At 48.3% G+C, this 14,628-nt stretch overlaps 2 protein-coding genes across 2 annotated transcripts in view; one reads left to right on the top strand and one right to left on the bottom strand.

The window, feature by feature from the left end:
- ATP6V0D1 (ATPase H+ transporting V0 subunit d1) overlaps positions 1-3,793 on the top strand; it is a 33,088-nt gene extending 29,295 nt beyond the window's left edge. Inside the window, exons 6-8 of the mRNA XM_079988120.1 lie at positions 187-363; positions 1,234-1,311; positions 2,396-3,793. Coding sequence (XP_079844246.1) covers positions 187-363; positions 1,234-1,311; positions 2,396-2,557 — 417 coding nt within the window. The 3' untranslated portion in view covers positions 2,558-3,793. The remainder of the gene's footprint in view (positions 1-186; positions 364-1,233; positions 1,312-2,395) is intronic.
- Positions 3,794-4,999: 1,206 nt separating this feature from the next.
- Positions 5,000-14,628, bottom strand: part of HSD11B2 (hydroxysteroid 11-beta dehydrogenase 2) — a 28,461-nt gene continuing 18,832 nt past the window's right edge. The window contains exons 2-5 of the mRNA XM_079988119.1: positions 10,158-10,370; positions 9,416-9,601; positions 8,976-9,113; positions 5,000-7,947 (exon numbers count right to left, since the gene is read on the bottom strand). Of these exons, the coding sequence (XP_079844245.1) occupies positions 7,586-7,947; positions 8,976-9,113; positions 9,416-9,601; positions 10,158-10,370 (899 nt within the window). The 3' untranslated portion in view covers positions 5,000-7,585. The remainder of the gene's footprint in view (positions 7,948-8,975; positions 9,114-9,415; positions 9,602-10,157; positions 10,371-14,628) is intronic.

The raw sequence follows: 14,628 nt of genomic DNA, 5'->3' as shown, positions 1-14,628 counted from the left end.
CTGGTCAGATCCCACTCTTAGTCCCTTGTTTCCTGCAGACAAAAAGTTGGTAGGAGGGGATGCAGCCTTGCTGGGAGCCCTGGAGGTCTTGCTGGCCTCTGCCGCCCGCTTTGGGGGGGCAGTGCTGGTGCTGGGCTCCTGCTGCCCTTTCTAACACTGCTAACCTGCCCTTCTCTTTCCTTGCAGTTTGAAGCTGACCGAAGAGCCTTCATCATCACCATCAACTCCTTTGGCACAGAGCTGTCCAAGGAGGATCGTGCAAAGCTCTTCCCCCACTGTGGAAAGCTCTATCCAGAGGGCCTGGCTCAGCTGGCCAGGGCAGATGACTATGAGCAAGTCAAGGCAGTGGCTGACTACTACCCTGTAAGCTTCCTGCCTCTGAGCTGGGCCCGGGGCAGGGGGGAGGAGGACAATGTACAGTGTAGTATTTGGGGGTGGGCGGGCATGTTTTGTTTCTGGGGCAATCACGTGGTTGTTCAGTCCTCACCCATAGGCAAAGGGTACTTAGCTGTCAGCAGCAGGCTGTGGTTTCAGTGATCAGGCTATTAACGCGGAACGTTTTGGAGCTTTGAAAATGGGGATAAATCTCCCTCCTTGTGTCACTCTCCACATTTTTGTCACACTCCTCCTTCCTTGTATCCCATAAGAGGGTAGACCAGAGCAGCTTATAGCATGACCTTCCCAGGGGCTGCTCTCTGCCAGGGGTGGTGAGACTGAAAAGTCCACTTTCTTTTGTCATTAGTACTGCACTTTCCTAGCTTTCAAGCTGCAGTATCGTGTCTCTCCCCCTGCTCCCAGCAAGCCTAGTGCTTTAACCTTCACTACTGATGGAGGAGCAACACCTCCCCCCATCAAAGCTCCATATTTGTGTCAACTTCTAATGAACTTGACCTTCAAAACTTGCTAATTTTTCAAATGCTTTTTAGTGTAACCCCCCCCCCAGCCCTGGTGTGTTCCTCCCTCCCTCCCTCTCTATCCCTCTTCCTCTCTTTAGCTGCAGGGCTCTTCTTTCCCTTTTCCTGCAGCCACTTCATGCATGGCGGTGTTGCTGCCTTGCTACTTCTTGTGCTTTTTAAAGTCACACACCCCACCCCAGGATCCACCCTTCCTTCAGCTTTCTTCTCTGGCCCCAGTAGGGAGCAGTGATGGCATTCTGAGCTTGTTTCATTTCATGCTTGTCGAAAGGCTGATCCCTTGCTTGACTCGTCTTGTAACAGCTTTTCTCCCCCACAGGAATATAAGCTGCTGTTTGAAGGAGCTGGTAGCAACCCAGGGGACAAGACTCTCGAGGACCGATTCTTTGAGCATGAGGTGAGCAGGCTTCCCTTGCTTATCAGGTGCCTTGATTGCACTACAAGCTTGACTAGCCCCGTGAACACGGTGGGCAGGGCGTTTGGAGACTCTCTGCCCTGATGATTCACTTCCCCAGCGTGAGGCCAGCAAAGAGTCTCTCTTGAAAGCTTCCCCAACACATCCACTGTTGCATTTATTTCTGCCTTGTATGCATTTGTCCCAAGCCAGCCAGCTACTTTGCAGCTGCTAGTGCTGTCCTTGGCAGCCAAGAGGAAGCTGACAGCAGGGAGCACCTCTCCCCCCACCCCAACGAGTCAGAGTGTGGAAGGAAGCAGCCGCTACCAATACCAACCAGGGCTAGGCCACTCTGAGATTGCTGGGCCTGGTCCCTGCCTTATCTGATGCCACAGGTCTGGTGGGTAAGGCACCGTTATGCCAAGGAGGCATTTATTCTGTCTTGACTTGCTGAGATCAGACAAGCATGAATGGCCATGGGGCTGACAAGGAGCCCAGAAGCCTGAGCACTCTGTGGAAGAGCCAAAGCCCTCTGGCTTTGCTGCTGACCTCCTCTGGTCCTCATCCACTGAGAGCTTTTGAGGTCAAAACCAGCCCTTGAAATTGTGCCTGGGAACCAACATAGCTGGCAAAGATGATGCATCTCCCAGTCCCAGGATCATAATTTTGCTGCCCTACTTTCACCAGCTGCAGTTTCCCAAGTGTCCTTCAAAGCAGCCCCAAGCACTGAGGGTTGTGCTAACCTGGGCAAGGTGTGAACCAGCACGCAGCACAGATGACAGTGGCCAAGCACTCATATGTCTAGGAGAGGCTTCTGTTAGCCCATCAGACTAAGCTGGTGTGAATGTGTCCAGGGGTGTTCTGTACTCTGTATTCTTCTCACCAGCTAATTTCCCCTTGCAGAGACACAGAGCAGGTTCCTGGGGCCAGCTTGGATCCTGTCTGTGGGCCCCTTTCTCCACACGCAAGCCAGAGGGGAGAGTGGTGTCACTTTCCTCCTAGCTGGCTGGGTGTTGCTGTGAAATGCTTGCACAGAAAGAGCGGCTGGCAGGACTGTGTTTGCTCACCTGGTATCTGCTCTCAATAGGTGAAGCTGAACAAGCTGGCTTTCCTGAACCAGTTCCACTTCGGTGTCTTCTATGCTTTTGTGAAGCTGAAGGAGCAAGAGTGCCGCAACATCGTCTGGATTGCAGAGTGCATCGCCCAGCGCCACCGGGCAAAGATAGACAATTACATCCCCATCTTCTAAACCCTTCTCTCCTGCCCAGCCAAGTCCACAGGTTCCTCGCCTCCCTTTCCCCAAGTTCCAGACCTGGATGTAGCTTTCCGAGGGACCACCGGGAGGAGCCTTTGGGGTCTTGCTGGGCCGTGGGGGGCCCTGCCTCCTTGCTCATTAACGTGTCACTGTATGTGCTTTGTGTAGATCAGACTAGATCATTCAGTATTACTAGAAGTTTACTGCCCTCCACAGGAGGGATTCTGGGTGTTTCTGAGGGTCAGCAGGAACGCTGTGCCCTCATGCAACACTTTGGTCGGCCAGCACAATGTCATGCGAGCAGTGAAGAGATGTGTTTGTGTTGTGTCGACTGTGAGCATCTGCTTGTCTTTGTACAACTTGAGGCTTCGTTGTACTGCATCCTTCAGCCGACTCTACTCTCCTGGCTCTTCTCTCTGAAAGTCTTGGGAAGTCCAGCTCTGCAAAGGGTACAGGGCAGGGGGAGTCCTTGGAGCTCTGCCATTGCAGCAGCTCTTCATAGGAAGCCACAACCACTCAGTGGGTTTAAAGCAAGTTTGTGGAACTTCCGCTTCCGAGACAGTCCCGTGGATTTGGCACAGCCTCCTTCCCTGTGGTGCTGGCTTTGGAGCATCCTGCCCACTTACTAGGCAAAGCAGTGAGATCTGTGGCTGCACATGCCTCTCTGCGAGTGGCAGAGCAGTTTGCTTGGCCAGCCAGTTCCCTGGAGGTGTTTTGCAAGCTAGGCTCCTCCCCAACCGCACTTGGAAGAATGACTAGGACTCCTAAAGAGCAGCAACCACTTGGCCTCATCAGGGAGCTCCCCTGCCCCAGGTTCTGTGGTGGGTCTTCCCCTGGCCCTCTTCAGGGTATGGGGCTTTTGCTGTGAGTTGCACTGGTCTCAGGTTTCACTGCAGAAAAGCTGTCCTTCCTTCACCCAGCCTGCCAGCCCCCGGCCCTTCTCATGCAGCCAGCAGGCTCCAGCCTCTTTGCTTGCAAGCACTTTGGGAAGGTGTTCCTGGGCTGTGCCTCTTTTCATGGGGGGCTGTCTCTCAGTTCCTTTGTATGTGCAAAGTAAGTGGCTGCTGGGTGGGGAGGCTTTTCTCTGGCTGGTGTGGATGGAAAGAGGCCGTTTCAATTCTCCTTCCAAATGAGTCACCTTGGCTCCATGGTATATGGCCCCTCAAGAGTTTTGCTTGCTGTTCATTACCTTTCTGTTAAACTGTGACAATAAATTATTTCCCCAAATGATTGCAGCGCTCCGCTGGTTTGTCTTGGCCCTCTGAGAAGCAGCCCCTTCCTGGACAGGGTCTGAGATGCTTGGAAATTTCTAGCAGGGGGATGTGGTTGTGCTCCCTGCCCCAGGACTTTTCAGATGGATCAGAAGCCTCGAAACATCCACAGAATTGCTGTGAGGAGCAGAGGTCTGACACATGGAAACATGCTGCAAAATCCCCCACAATGCTCAGGGGTTCTTTGGTGGGTCAGGGACAGGAGAATAGAACCTCTGCTGGTGGGAAGCAAAGCAGCCGCTGCTCTGCACCTCATGAGGGCCAGCTGACTTTACAGTGGTGCCCCGCAAGACGAATGCCTCGCAAGACGGAAAACTCGCTAGACGAAAGAGTTTTCCGTTTTGGAGGTGCTTCGCAAAACGAATTTCCTATGGGCTTGCTTTGCAAGACGAAAATGTCTTGCGAGTTCCTGCGGGTTTCCCCCCCTTTTTTCCCCTTTTTCTAAGCCGCTTATCCGCTTATCCGCTAAGCCGCTAATCCGCTAAGCCATCAATGGGCTTGCTTCGCAAGACGAAAAAACCGCTAGACGAAGAGACTCGCGGAACGGATTCTTTTCGTCTTGCGAGGCACCACTGTACTTTCTGCCTGCCTCCCACCATACAAATGCAAAATACAGGTGATGTGTTCTTATCTGTGGTGTCTCCACATTAAAGTGAGGCTGAGGAAGCAGCAGCCCTCTAGGTCTTGGGACTGCAAGTGGCATTACCCAAGTCTTCATCACTGGCTAAGGCTGAAGGAAGTGCCAGGACATGCAGAAGGGCTGGGTGGATGCTTCATGCTGCCCTATGTGTGTTAAGAAGTTGTTTGTTTTGTTACATCTTTATTTATCTCTTCCTGTGTCTTCCCCTTAGGAGATCCAGACAAGTTTCATAGCAGCTGTGTGAAGGATAGGCTGAGTGTGACTAGGGGGTAGGGAGCCCCGGGGTGGTGGTGGATCTGGCTTGGCCCCTTGGCTCCAGCCTGCACGTGGCCCCTACTACTCTGCAGCCCCAGGACCTATGTAAGGTTGCCAGTGGCAGGTCCCCCCTGAGCTGAGACAGGGTTTTCTGCACACTGCCTGGATGTGCACTGGCTGCCTCTGCCACCATCTGGAACAAAGCACTTTCTCTGACATGACCTGACTCACTGAGTTTCCCCCAGGACATCAAGATACACAACCAAAGTATGAAGTAACCATTTTAATTTATTTCCAAGTGACAATCGTGACCTTGTTCTTCGTGACAAGATTTGTAGGCCATCTGCCTGGGAGTCCCTGCCCTCTTCTGGAGGCAAAGGAGAGGCCCCCTTTGGGGAGGCCTTTTTTGGCTCAGTTCCTGCATGGCGATGAGGCTTGGAGGACAGAAGAACAGCAGGTTTGCTGCTGCAGCAGCAAGAAAAGAGAACACCCAGCATCCTTGAGGTCAGCCGCAGGAATGAGAGGTACTAACAAGATCCACACAAGCAGCGTTCTATAATGTGTTGCATTCATTTGCACAAATACACAACAATTTGTGAAATTGGGTGATCCCCCTCTTGTCCCCAAATGTTTAAGGTTGATGCTCCAAATGAGCAGACACCAGTGACTATGATGAATACTTGGATGCTGCTGCAAGCAGTTCCAGCCACAGGCCCCTTCAGCCTTCTCACATGGCCCCCAGCTGAGCAGAGGCTCCAAGCCCCTTCAGTTGAACACATGTAGAGAAGCCCCTTTGTACATACATGCTGTTCTACATAATTTGAACCCTTACCAGGCTACAAATTACACCATTTAATCTCCCATTATCTCAAGGGTCCAAATAAGCAGTTATTTTCATCCTTCATAGGTTTTACCTTCACCTTCGATCTGGCTATGGTGCAATTTGGCTACAGCTAATATTAGCAAAATATTTCTTTGGCTCATACAGCTATTATTACACTGTAATATTACAACAAAAGTAAGGGCTGGTCATTATGGGATCTTGACACAAGTAAGGTGGCAATCCTAGTCACGTCTACTCAGAAGTAAGGGCTTACTCTCAGGTAAGTGGGGTTCAGCCTGAACCCTTATACAGACACAGTAAAACAGGGTTTCAAGCTGGCCAGATTTTTATTTTTATGTAAGCAACTTTGCTGCAGGCATGCTGCCTCTTTTTTCCTCCCTGCGTTGGTGGAATGAAAGGTGTTCATCTTGCTCTAGACCAAACAACCTTGAATTACTCTCCTTAAACAAGTTGTGCTTTAATGTTGCTTATATTTCGTTCTTCTTTAGACATTAATTGTTCACCTTTAAGATTATAGTTTTTGGTCACAGATCCCAGAAATGTAAATGGCCCAATCCATAGAGGTATTGACAAAAGTTCTTGGAAATGAGAACTAGCAGCTATTAAAATATAAGTCACTAGGACAAATTGTCAGCTCCTAAAATTCTTTGGTTGTAAAGGAGGTCAGCTGGTGGGCCTTCCAAGTGCCTGGAAGTTGCCCTCTGTAGAGACTTATTAGCCCTACTATTCTGTAGGGCTAAAATTCTGTAGAGTAAAATCAGACTTGGAAATCTTGGAATACAGTCGTACCTTGGTTGACAAGCATCTTGCAACTTGAAAGTTTTGGCTCCAAAACGCTGCAGACCCAGAAGTGAATGTTCTAGTTTGCAAACGTTCTTTGGAACCTGAATGTCCAACATGGCTTCCAATTGGCTGCAAGAGCTTTCTGCAGCCAATCAGAAGCCACACCTTGGTTTCTGAATATTTTAGAAGTCAAATGGACTTCTGGAATGGACTCCATTTGACTTCCGAGGTACCACTGTGTGTGTATGTATGTGAACTGATCTGCTTTACACCTGAGACTGTGGAGCAGAATAAATGAAATCAATGAAAACTGGGGTGGGGTGGGTGTTTTTTTGGATGCAGGCAATCTAAAATTACAACTCATTATTTTTTGCCCATTATATGTGGATCCAAGGGAGTAAAACCTTGTTAGCATATGCTGCCTCAGTATTTGGATAAAACACAAGCTATTAATTTTGGATAAAATTAAGCTATTAATTGATAATCAGTTTTGTATTATTTACTCAGTGGCTACTGTTTCCAGAGCTGCTAAGAAACTAGGTGTGCATTTTTTTAATATCAAAAAATACTTTATTGATTGAACTGAGTGATTCTAATAGGTACCAATTATGGCTGATATAGATTCTTAATTATAATACTTTGATTTTGCTCATGATTGCTATGGTGACTATTGTTAATGAATATTACCATGCTTGTGCCGGGGGTGGGGGGGGGTGCTACATACAGTCTGAGAAGCTGGAAAGGCCTTTGGCTATTTGCAGTGAAGAAGACACGGTACAGTGAGGAGACATGGCATTGGCTCAGCTGAAGTTTACAGAGAGGTATATCACAAAGCTGAGGTATGGTGAAGCCCTTTCACTATCACTTAGCAGCAGCGGCCATCTCCTTTGGCACAAAGAGGGAGAGAAAAGCCAGCCAGTAATTGGGAGGGAGGGGTTCACTTGCCACTGGTAACTCCCCCCTTCCCCAAATGCAACAATCATTGGTCTCAGTAGGGCTTTTCCAGCACTCTGTTCATTGAAGCGAATGGGTCCCAATCCCACCATCTTCCTATAATTTTAATGCTCACTTAGGAAAAAGGCATTAATGGCTGGGTAGCAGCAATGGCCACAGCTTGTCCTCTCCCTGCACTGACACAAATGAGCTGGTGCATTTTCAGTAGAAACACCTTAAGCAGCTACTCTGGGCCATGAAGTCTTTCCCAGGTGCTTTCTCTGCCAAGCTGCCCTTCACTGTTTCCGGGGGCTGTTGCAAGGCTTTGGCTGGCGCCCTCTGGGCAACTTTGGGTTGATGAAGAAGGCTTTGAGGAAGAGGTTGCGGACGGTGTGGGGCAGGTAGTGGTGGATGAAGTACATGGGGCCCAGGCCTCTCCCCGGGTAGTATTTCACCAGAGGCCTGGTAGACAGGAGGCCGTCCACGATGCTCTCCACAACTGAGCTGAGGTCCTCCACAGCAAACTTCATGGAAGCAAGAAACTGCCTGTTGATGTCTTCCAGGTATTCTTCTCCATAGGCTTCCAGGAGTTCAGGGGATAGAGCTGCCAGCAGCTGAGCCTTCCTTTCTTTCCAATAAGCATGATTACAAGAACCATCTGCAAAGAATAGACAGGTTGGGGGGGGGGGAGTAAGAGATTTCTTAGAACCTATTTTGTAGGTGGTGAGGAGGCCATGCTGGTGTAGCCCATGTAGCTTATACAATTCCTCCATCCTGGAGTTTGGTATCTAGTGCAAAATTTGGCCTCCCCAGAATCTCAGCTTCCACTTAAGGCATGTTTCTAGTCCTTATGACTGAAGTGAAACTTGAAAAAATAAGGGCAGTGTTTGGAACAATTTCCAAAGCCACAGCATGAGCCAAGCAACAAGACAGCATTTCCTCATGTTTCCTTGCTCCTCCCATTTGGATCTTGCAAATGAAATGAATAATAGCAGTTAAATTGAGCCAGATTGGAGCAGTTGATGGGACACAAGAAGCAGGAATCATGCATTGAGAGGAGAGAGAGAGAGAGTTAGCCCCAAGTGATGCCCAGGAGGGGCCTCTCCAAGTTACAGCAACAAGGCAGATGGGACATTTATTTGTTCTTTTACTTTTATTTTAGTTTGCTTATAGACTATTTACTATTATATTAAGTATCTCAAAGTGGTTGTCAGTAAGGGCTTCAGAGAGAGGGGTCAAAGCCAATCCTCCAAGTGCAAATGTATCTGTAAGAGAATGAACTGGCAGCTCCTTGTGGTGTGCAAAATTCCCACTGATGGATCCTGTACTCTGGCACCAAACTCGGTACCTCTTCCACCACATTCATGAAGGTGCCGGAGGAGCTGCCTCTCCTGGCTCTGTCTTCCTGTTTCCCTTCCCTAAAGGACTCCTTTGGATCTTTCCTTGGATTTGGTAGCTCTGGGGAAGAAATCTTGGCTGGGTGTATTCTAGAAGCCTCACTGCACACATAAAGAGTAAGGGAAGCCCCACACCCAGGCTGTGCTACGCCTGAAACCCCCCCCCCAATAATTTCAGTTTCCTTGGAACCTGCGAAACAGAGCAAGTCCTCAGCAGCGGACAAGGAAAAGACACATTATCCCACCCACCCACCCTGTGCACTGCCAGCGGTCCCAGTCATTCTCTTACCTGTTTTGAAATACCCTGGGAGGATGACGCTCACTTGGATCCCCCAGGGTGCAAGTTCATACTGCAGAGTGTCCATGACCAGGCTGAGAGCAGCTTTGGATGCCCCGTAGCCAGATAAACAGGGGAACGGCATGTTACCTGCAGAAGGAGAGGAGGGAGGGGTTACTCTCTACCCCCATCTTGACTGCAGGAGGGTCAAACAGTAGGGAAGGGCTGTAGGTCACTGGTAGAGCACCTGTTCTGCACTCAGAATGTCCCAAGTTCAATCCCCAGCGGTGGAATCTGCCAGTCAGTGTACAGGCAGCCCTGAGCTCAATGGACCAATGGGCCTGACTTCCTAGGGAAGGCAGCTTCCTAGGGCAGCCCAACTCCCAAAGGCACACCCCCTCTTTCCCATTGGTGAAACCAGATCCCATGGAAGGTTTTCTCCTTCCCTTTACCTGCTGGACTGCTGATGGTGATGATCCTTCCTTGTGAGGAGCGCAGCAAAGGCAGCAGCCCCTGGGTCAGCTCCAAAGTGCCAAAGAAGTTCACCTCCATGCAGCTGCGGAAGTCGTGGAGAGGCGTCAGCTCCGCATCCGCAAGGGTGGTGTTGATGCCGGCGTTGTTCACCAGGCCCCAGAGCCCTGCATGCCAAGAAGGAAACTGGTTTGCTGATGTATGTAATTGTTTTACTTTCCATCTTTACAGTTCTGCTGCATGGTTTTATATTGTTGTAAACCACTGTGACCTATTTTTATGATACAGTGGTATATATAAAAATAAATTAGCAAATGGCTGCTCTTCCCCTGGCCGCTTGTCCTCCATGTGTGTGGACAAACAAAGACATTTTGCTGCTGCTGAATTAAGCAAAAACCCACCATCCGACATCTTTTCTCAAAATGTTTTTGCACCTGCAAAAACATATAGGTAAATACCCCTATATAACTGTACCCTAGAACTGCTGGTGTGGAGATTGTTTGTTTGATTGTTACATTTTAATATGAGACAGCCTACAAACTGAAGATTTTTTTTCAGAAATTCACTCAACTATCTAATCTGATTCTGAGATTTATGCTTACCACCCGCTTTCATGTTCCAGCCTTGAAACCCAGAATGTTTTGTTTCAAATCCCAAAGGTGAGACTCTGAGAATCCTACACCTACCTTGCTTCTGTTCAGATTGCCAACACTCTCAAGTTACCTGTCCTCACTGTCTGAGCCTTGATGAACTGCAAGACTCTCTGGATGTCCTCAGCTTTGGTCAGGTCCATTTCCAGCAGGGTCAGGCGCGACGAGCAGCTCTGCCGAAGCTCCTCTGCGCCAGGACTCTTCAGATCCAGGACACTAGCATAGACGGTCAGTCCCAAGGTGTCTAAGTGATGAGCAGCCACCTTTCCAAAGCCAGTGTCACATCCTGGAAAATGACAAAAGAAAGAGTGGACAAGGGTGGACAACGGACCACCTCCTAGCCTCAGTTCTCCAGTGGCTGCACGTAAATAATAAAGATGATCTACCTCCAAGCATTGTTATGACAAGAAGATTAAATAGGCACAATCCAGACACACTTCTGCACTGTTTTTTTACTACTACCACCAGTATTACTATTATTAATATTATTGGAGTGGTTGGCGCTGTGATCTAAACCACTGAGCCTCTTGGGCTTGCCGATCGGAAGGTCAGCAGTTCGAGTCTGCACGGTGGAGTGAGCTCCTGTTGCTCTGTCCCACCTAGCAGTTCAAAAGCATACCAGTGCAAGGAGGTACCGGTGCAGTGGGAAGATAAACAGTGTTTCCATGTGCTCTGGCTTCCGTCACGGTGTTCCATTGCACCAGAAGCATTTAGTCATGCTGGCCACATGACCCATAAAGCTGTTTGTGGACAAACCCCAGCTCCCTTGGCCTGAAAAGCGAGATGAGCACCACAACCCCATACTTGCCTTTGACTGGACCTAACTGTCCAGAGGTCCATTACCATTTTACCTAATAATAATAATAATAATAATAATTAATTAATTAATTAATTGCTGCTGCTTGTTTTTATGTTGCCTTTCTGTTCCTAAGCCATAGGGTGAACAGCATGGAAAACTCACTGACATTCCAAAAAATCACCATTACCAAGGAAAGGTCATGCAGTGGATGGAAAACTGGAGGCAAACAAAGATTCCCAAAATTAGCACTGCGGTTCATACTGGGTCAAGTTCTGCTGAACTATCAGGGAAGAATAAACTGAGTGACCCTAAAAGACATGAAATGGACTCGTCTCCTGTCAATGAATAATGAAATGTGCAAACACAGAAAGTGCTTACAGTAGACTGGCAGCCACTCTGTAGCCCCTGGAGGATCAGGTCAGAGCTGCTTTATCCCAATTAGCAGATATTGCCAAGATGGCTAATGTTGCCATGAACTTGGGCCATGAACTAAGTGTTTAAAGGTGGTGGTGAGGGATGCTGGGCTCTGGTTGGCGGAGCAGGAAAATTCGTTATCAAAGTAAAATGCCTCCCGAGACAGATTCCAAGGAAAGGGGGAGGGACAAATCTGCCCTTGTTACTGACAGGCTGGATTAATGGGTGTACCTGAGTCACAGCCCCACTCAGCAGAGCTTTCACAGCACATTGGTGCATACTTTGAGGGCTTTTGCACTAAAGGGAAGACCTCCAAGGCTCTTTGTAATTTGAGGGAGTTCAAATGTAAAGATGATGGAGGTGCATCAGGATCTTTGCCCTGAGATGCTTGGAAAAGCACAACTAAATTCTATAAATCTGCAGTGAGGGAGGCAGGAATTTGCGACTGAAAGGTTGTGTCAGCAAGCCATGAAGATGCTGCCTGAAAACTCAAAAGGCTGCAACCGCACCATACGTTTAAAGCACCTGGTTTCCCAAAAGAGTCCTGGGAACTGTAGTTCACCCTTCACAGAGCTACAATTCCCAGCACCCTTAAACTGCAGTTCCCAGGATTCTATGAGGGAAACCATGTGCTTTTAAATGCATAGGGTAGATGTGACCTCTGCTAAAGCAAAGGCGGCAGTGGTAAGGTTGCGGGGGGCAGAGGGGACAGAGCAACCATAGGATCAGAAAAAAGGCGGGCAGGAGGAAGGTAGCTGGGAGATGCTAGAACAAGCACAGAGACACAAAACACTACCAGGGATTGAATTGCCTTGCATGAGGCATTTTCAGCAGCAGTACATCCACCCTTTTACTCCACAGTTCACCATATGGGTCATTCAGCACAGCAGCTTTTAATTTTTTTCTTTTATAATTTGCACACACGGTTGTCCTTTAGAGAAAGACACAGGATGTCCGGTCTTGTGCAATGGCAATGGCAAGCATGACAGGAAGGGGGCAGAAATTACCCCTTTCTTGTCACCCCCTGTGTCAGTCTGTGTCAGGATGCGGCAGCTTGGTCTGCAGTTGACCACAATCTGGGATTCTCCCAGTATAGGATGCAGAAGAATGAAGGGCAGTTGCTGCAGTTGGGGTGGGGGCAAGAGAAGGGGCTGGTGGTGGTCCTTTGGCACTTCTCCAGCCCTTTCTGCTGCCTCATTATCTTGACTGCTGCTGCTGCTGCCACTGCTCAGGTGTTGGCAAGTGACTCCACCCACAACCTGGGGATGTGACCTTGGCTCTACAACTCATTCAGTCACGGATCTGCTGTTTATATACCTTGCGCACGCACAGAAAAGGGAACAAAATGCCTGTTTATCTTGTGATTTGTTGCACAAAAAGGCAGCTCTGAAAATAGCTTCCTCCACTTCCCTGCTCTGGATTGCCGCTCCATTAACTTTGCCAGTTAATAAAAAGTTGGGCCCAGAAACCGCAACCCCAAACTCGCCTCTCACCATCACAATCAGACGTTACTGGGGTCCCAGCAAAAGCCCAGACCTACCCAAGGGCCAATCAACACAGCTCCCTGTTTTAGGAAAAGTGCTCTGGGCCTTCATCACTTCTCCCCTTGACACTGAGGGTCTATCACCTTCCTCTACTGCACACAGGAACCCAGTCATGACGTCCAGGCATAAACCGCAGGAGGACGGGGACACACACACACACTGGCCTGGCTGGCTGTTGGGTGGCCTCCATAAGCCATTACTGCAGGGCAGAAGTCCACACTGTCAGGATTTCCAAAGGCATTTGTATGTTGTTTGGGCTCATTAATTCAGAATTAAAGCAGTGCAAACTGCATTTCCCCACAAACAAACCAAGAATTAAAAGTACCAGTGTGACAAAATCATGCACGTGTGTTTTGCTGTTAGAATTCCAAATCCTATTCTGTCCCTCCTCTCCTTGATCTAAGCAAAACCTAAGCTTCTAATAAAGTACAGTGGTACCTCAGGTTACATACGCTTCAGGTTACAGACTCCGCTAACCCAGAAATAATGCTTCAGGTTAAGACCATTGCTTCAGGATGAGAACAGAAATCGTGCTCCGGCAGCGTGGCGGCAGCAGGAGGCACCCATTAGCTAAAGTGGTGCTTCAGGTTAAGAACAGTTTCAGGTTAAGAACGGATCCGGCACGAATTACCATATTTTTCGCTCTATAACACGCACCCGACCATAACACGCACATAGTTTTTAGAGGAGGAAAATCCGTGGGCATGCCACCCGTAGGCATTTCCTCCATAACACGCACAGACATTTCCCCTTTCTAGGAGGAAAAAAGTGAGTGTTATGGTGCAAAAAATACGGTAAGTACTTAACCTGAGGTACCACTGTAGTTCAATAAACTACAAAATTGCTAGAATGCAGGCAGAAAGCCAGCTTGAGGGTTTGCCAGTGTTTTACATTAACCGTCCTATGTTTACTATGGTACTAATCTGCCTAGTGGGCAGAAGTCACAGGTGTGTGAGGTGCAATGACCTCCTGGCTTTCTGAGAGCAACTTTGCATGGGGAAATCCTGACTCACTAACCTATTAAAAGTTCTTCGTGGGTGTTATATAGACAAGAAATCCAATTGACACAGAGTTGGACATTCAGAAAGCTTTTGACAAAGTCAAAGCAGTTGTGGAATAAAAAGGAGAGGTACTCCTGTGACAGAAAGCAGAGAGCAGGAATAAATGAACAGTTCTCTGAATAGAGGGGTGTAGCGTTAGGGGTGAGTAGCGAGGTAGCCAAATTTGCTAATGATACTAAATTGTTCAGGGTCTGGGGTTTTTTGTTCGTTTCTTAAAGGATTCAAAGAGTTCCAAAAAGGGAGTGAATGGGAGGTAAAATGACAAATGCAATTTAGTGCAAGCAAGTGTAAAGTAAGGCACATTGGGGCAAAAAAATCCTAATTTCATATCTACATTTACGGGTTTAGGGTTAGGGAAGCAGAGGGTAGGAATACATGAACAATTCTCCCAATTGAGGGATGCATAATGGTTACCTTGGTGAAGATCTCAACCCAATGTGTGGCAGCTGTGAAAAAGGTAGATTCCATGCTGGGGAACATTAGGAAAGGGACTGAAAATAAAACTGTCAATATCATTATGCTGTTATACAAATTTATGGTGCAACCACATTTGAAATATTGTGTGCATGATCTGGTCACCTCCTCAAAAGGGATTTCATACAGCGGAAAAAAGTTTGGAAAAGGGCAACCAAAATCATGGCGATGGAGAGACTCCCCTATGAAGAAAGGTTGCAGCTTTTGGGACTTTTTCATTTAGAGAAGAAGCAAGTAAGAGGAGACATGATA

The sequence above is a fragment of the Podarcis cretensis genome (assembly GCF_951804945.1).
Source record: "Podarcis cretensis genome assembly, chromosome: 8".
Lineage (NCBI taxonomy): Eukaryota > Metazoa > Chordata > Lepidosauria > Squamata > Lacertidae > Podarcis > Podarcis cretensis.
This window is presented reverse-complemented; position numbering and strand designations above follow the sequence as displayed.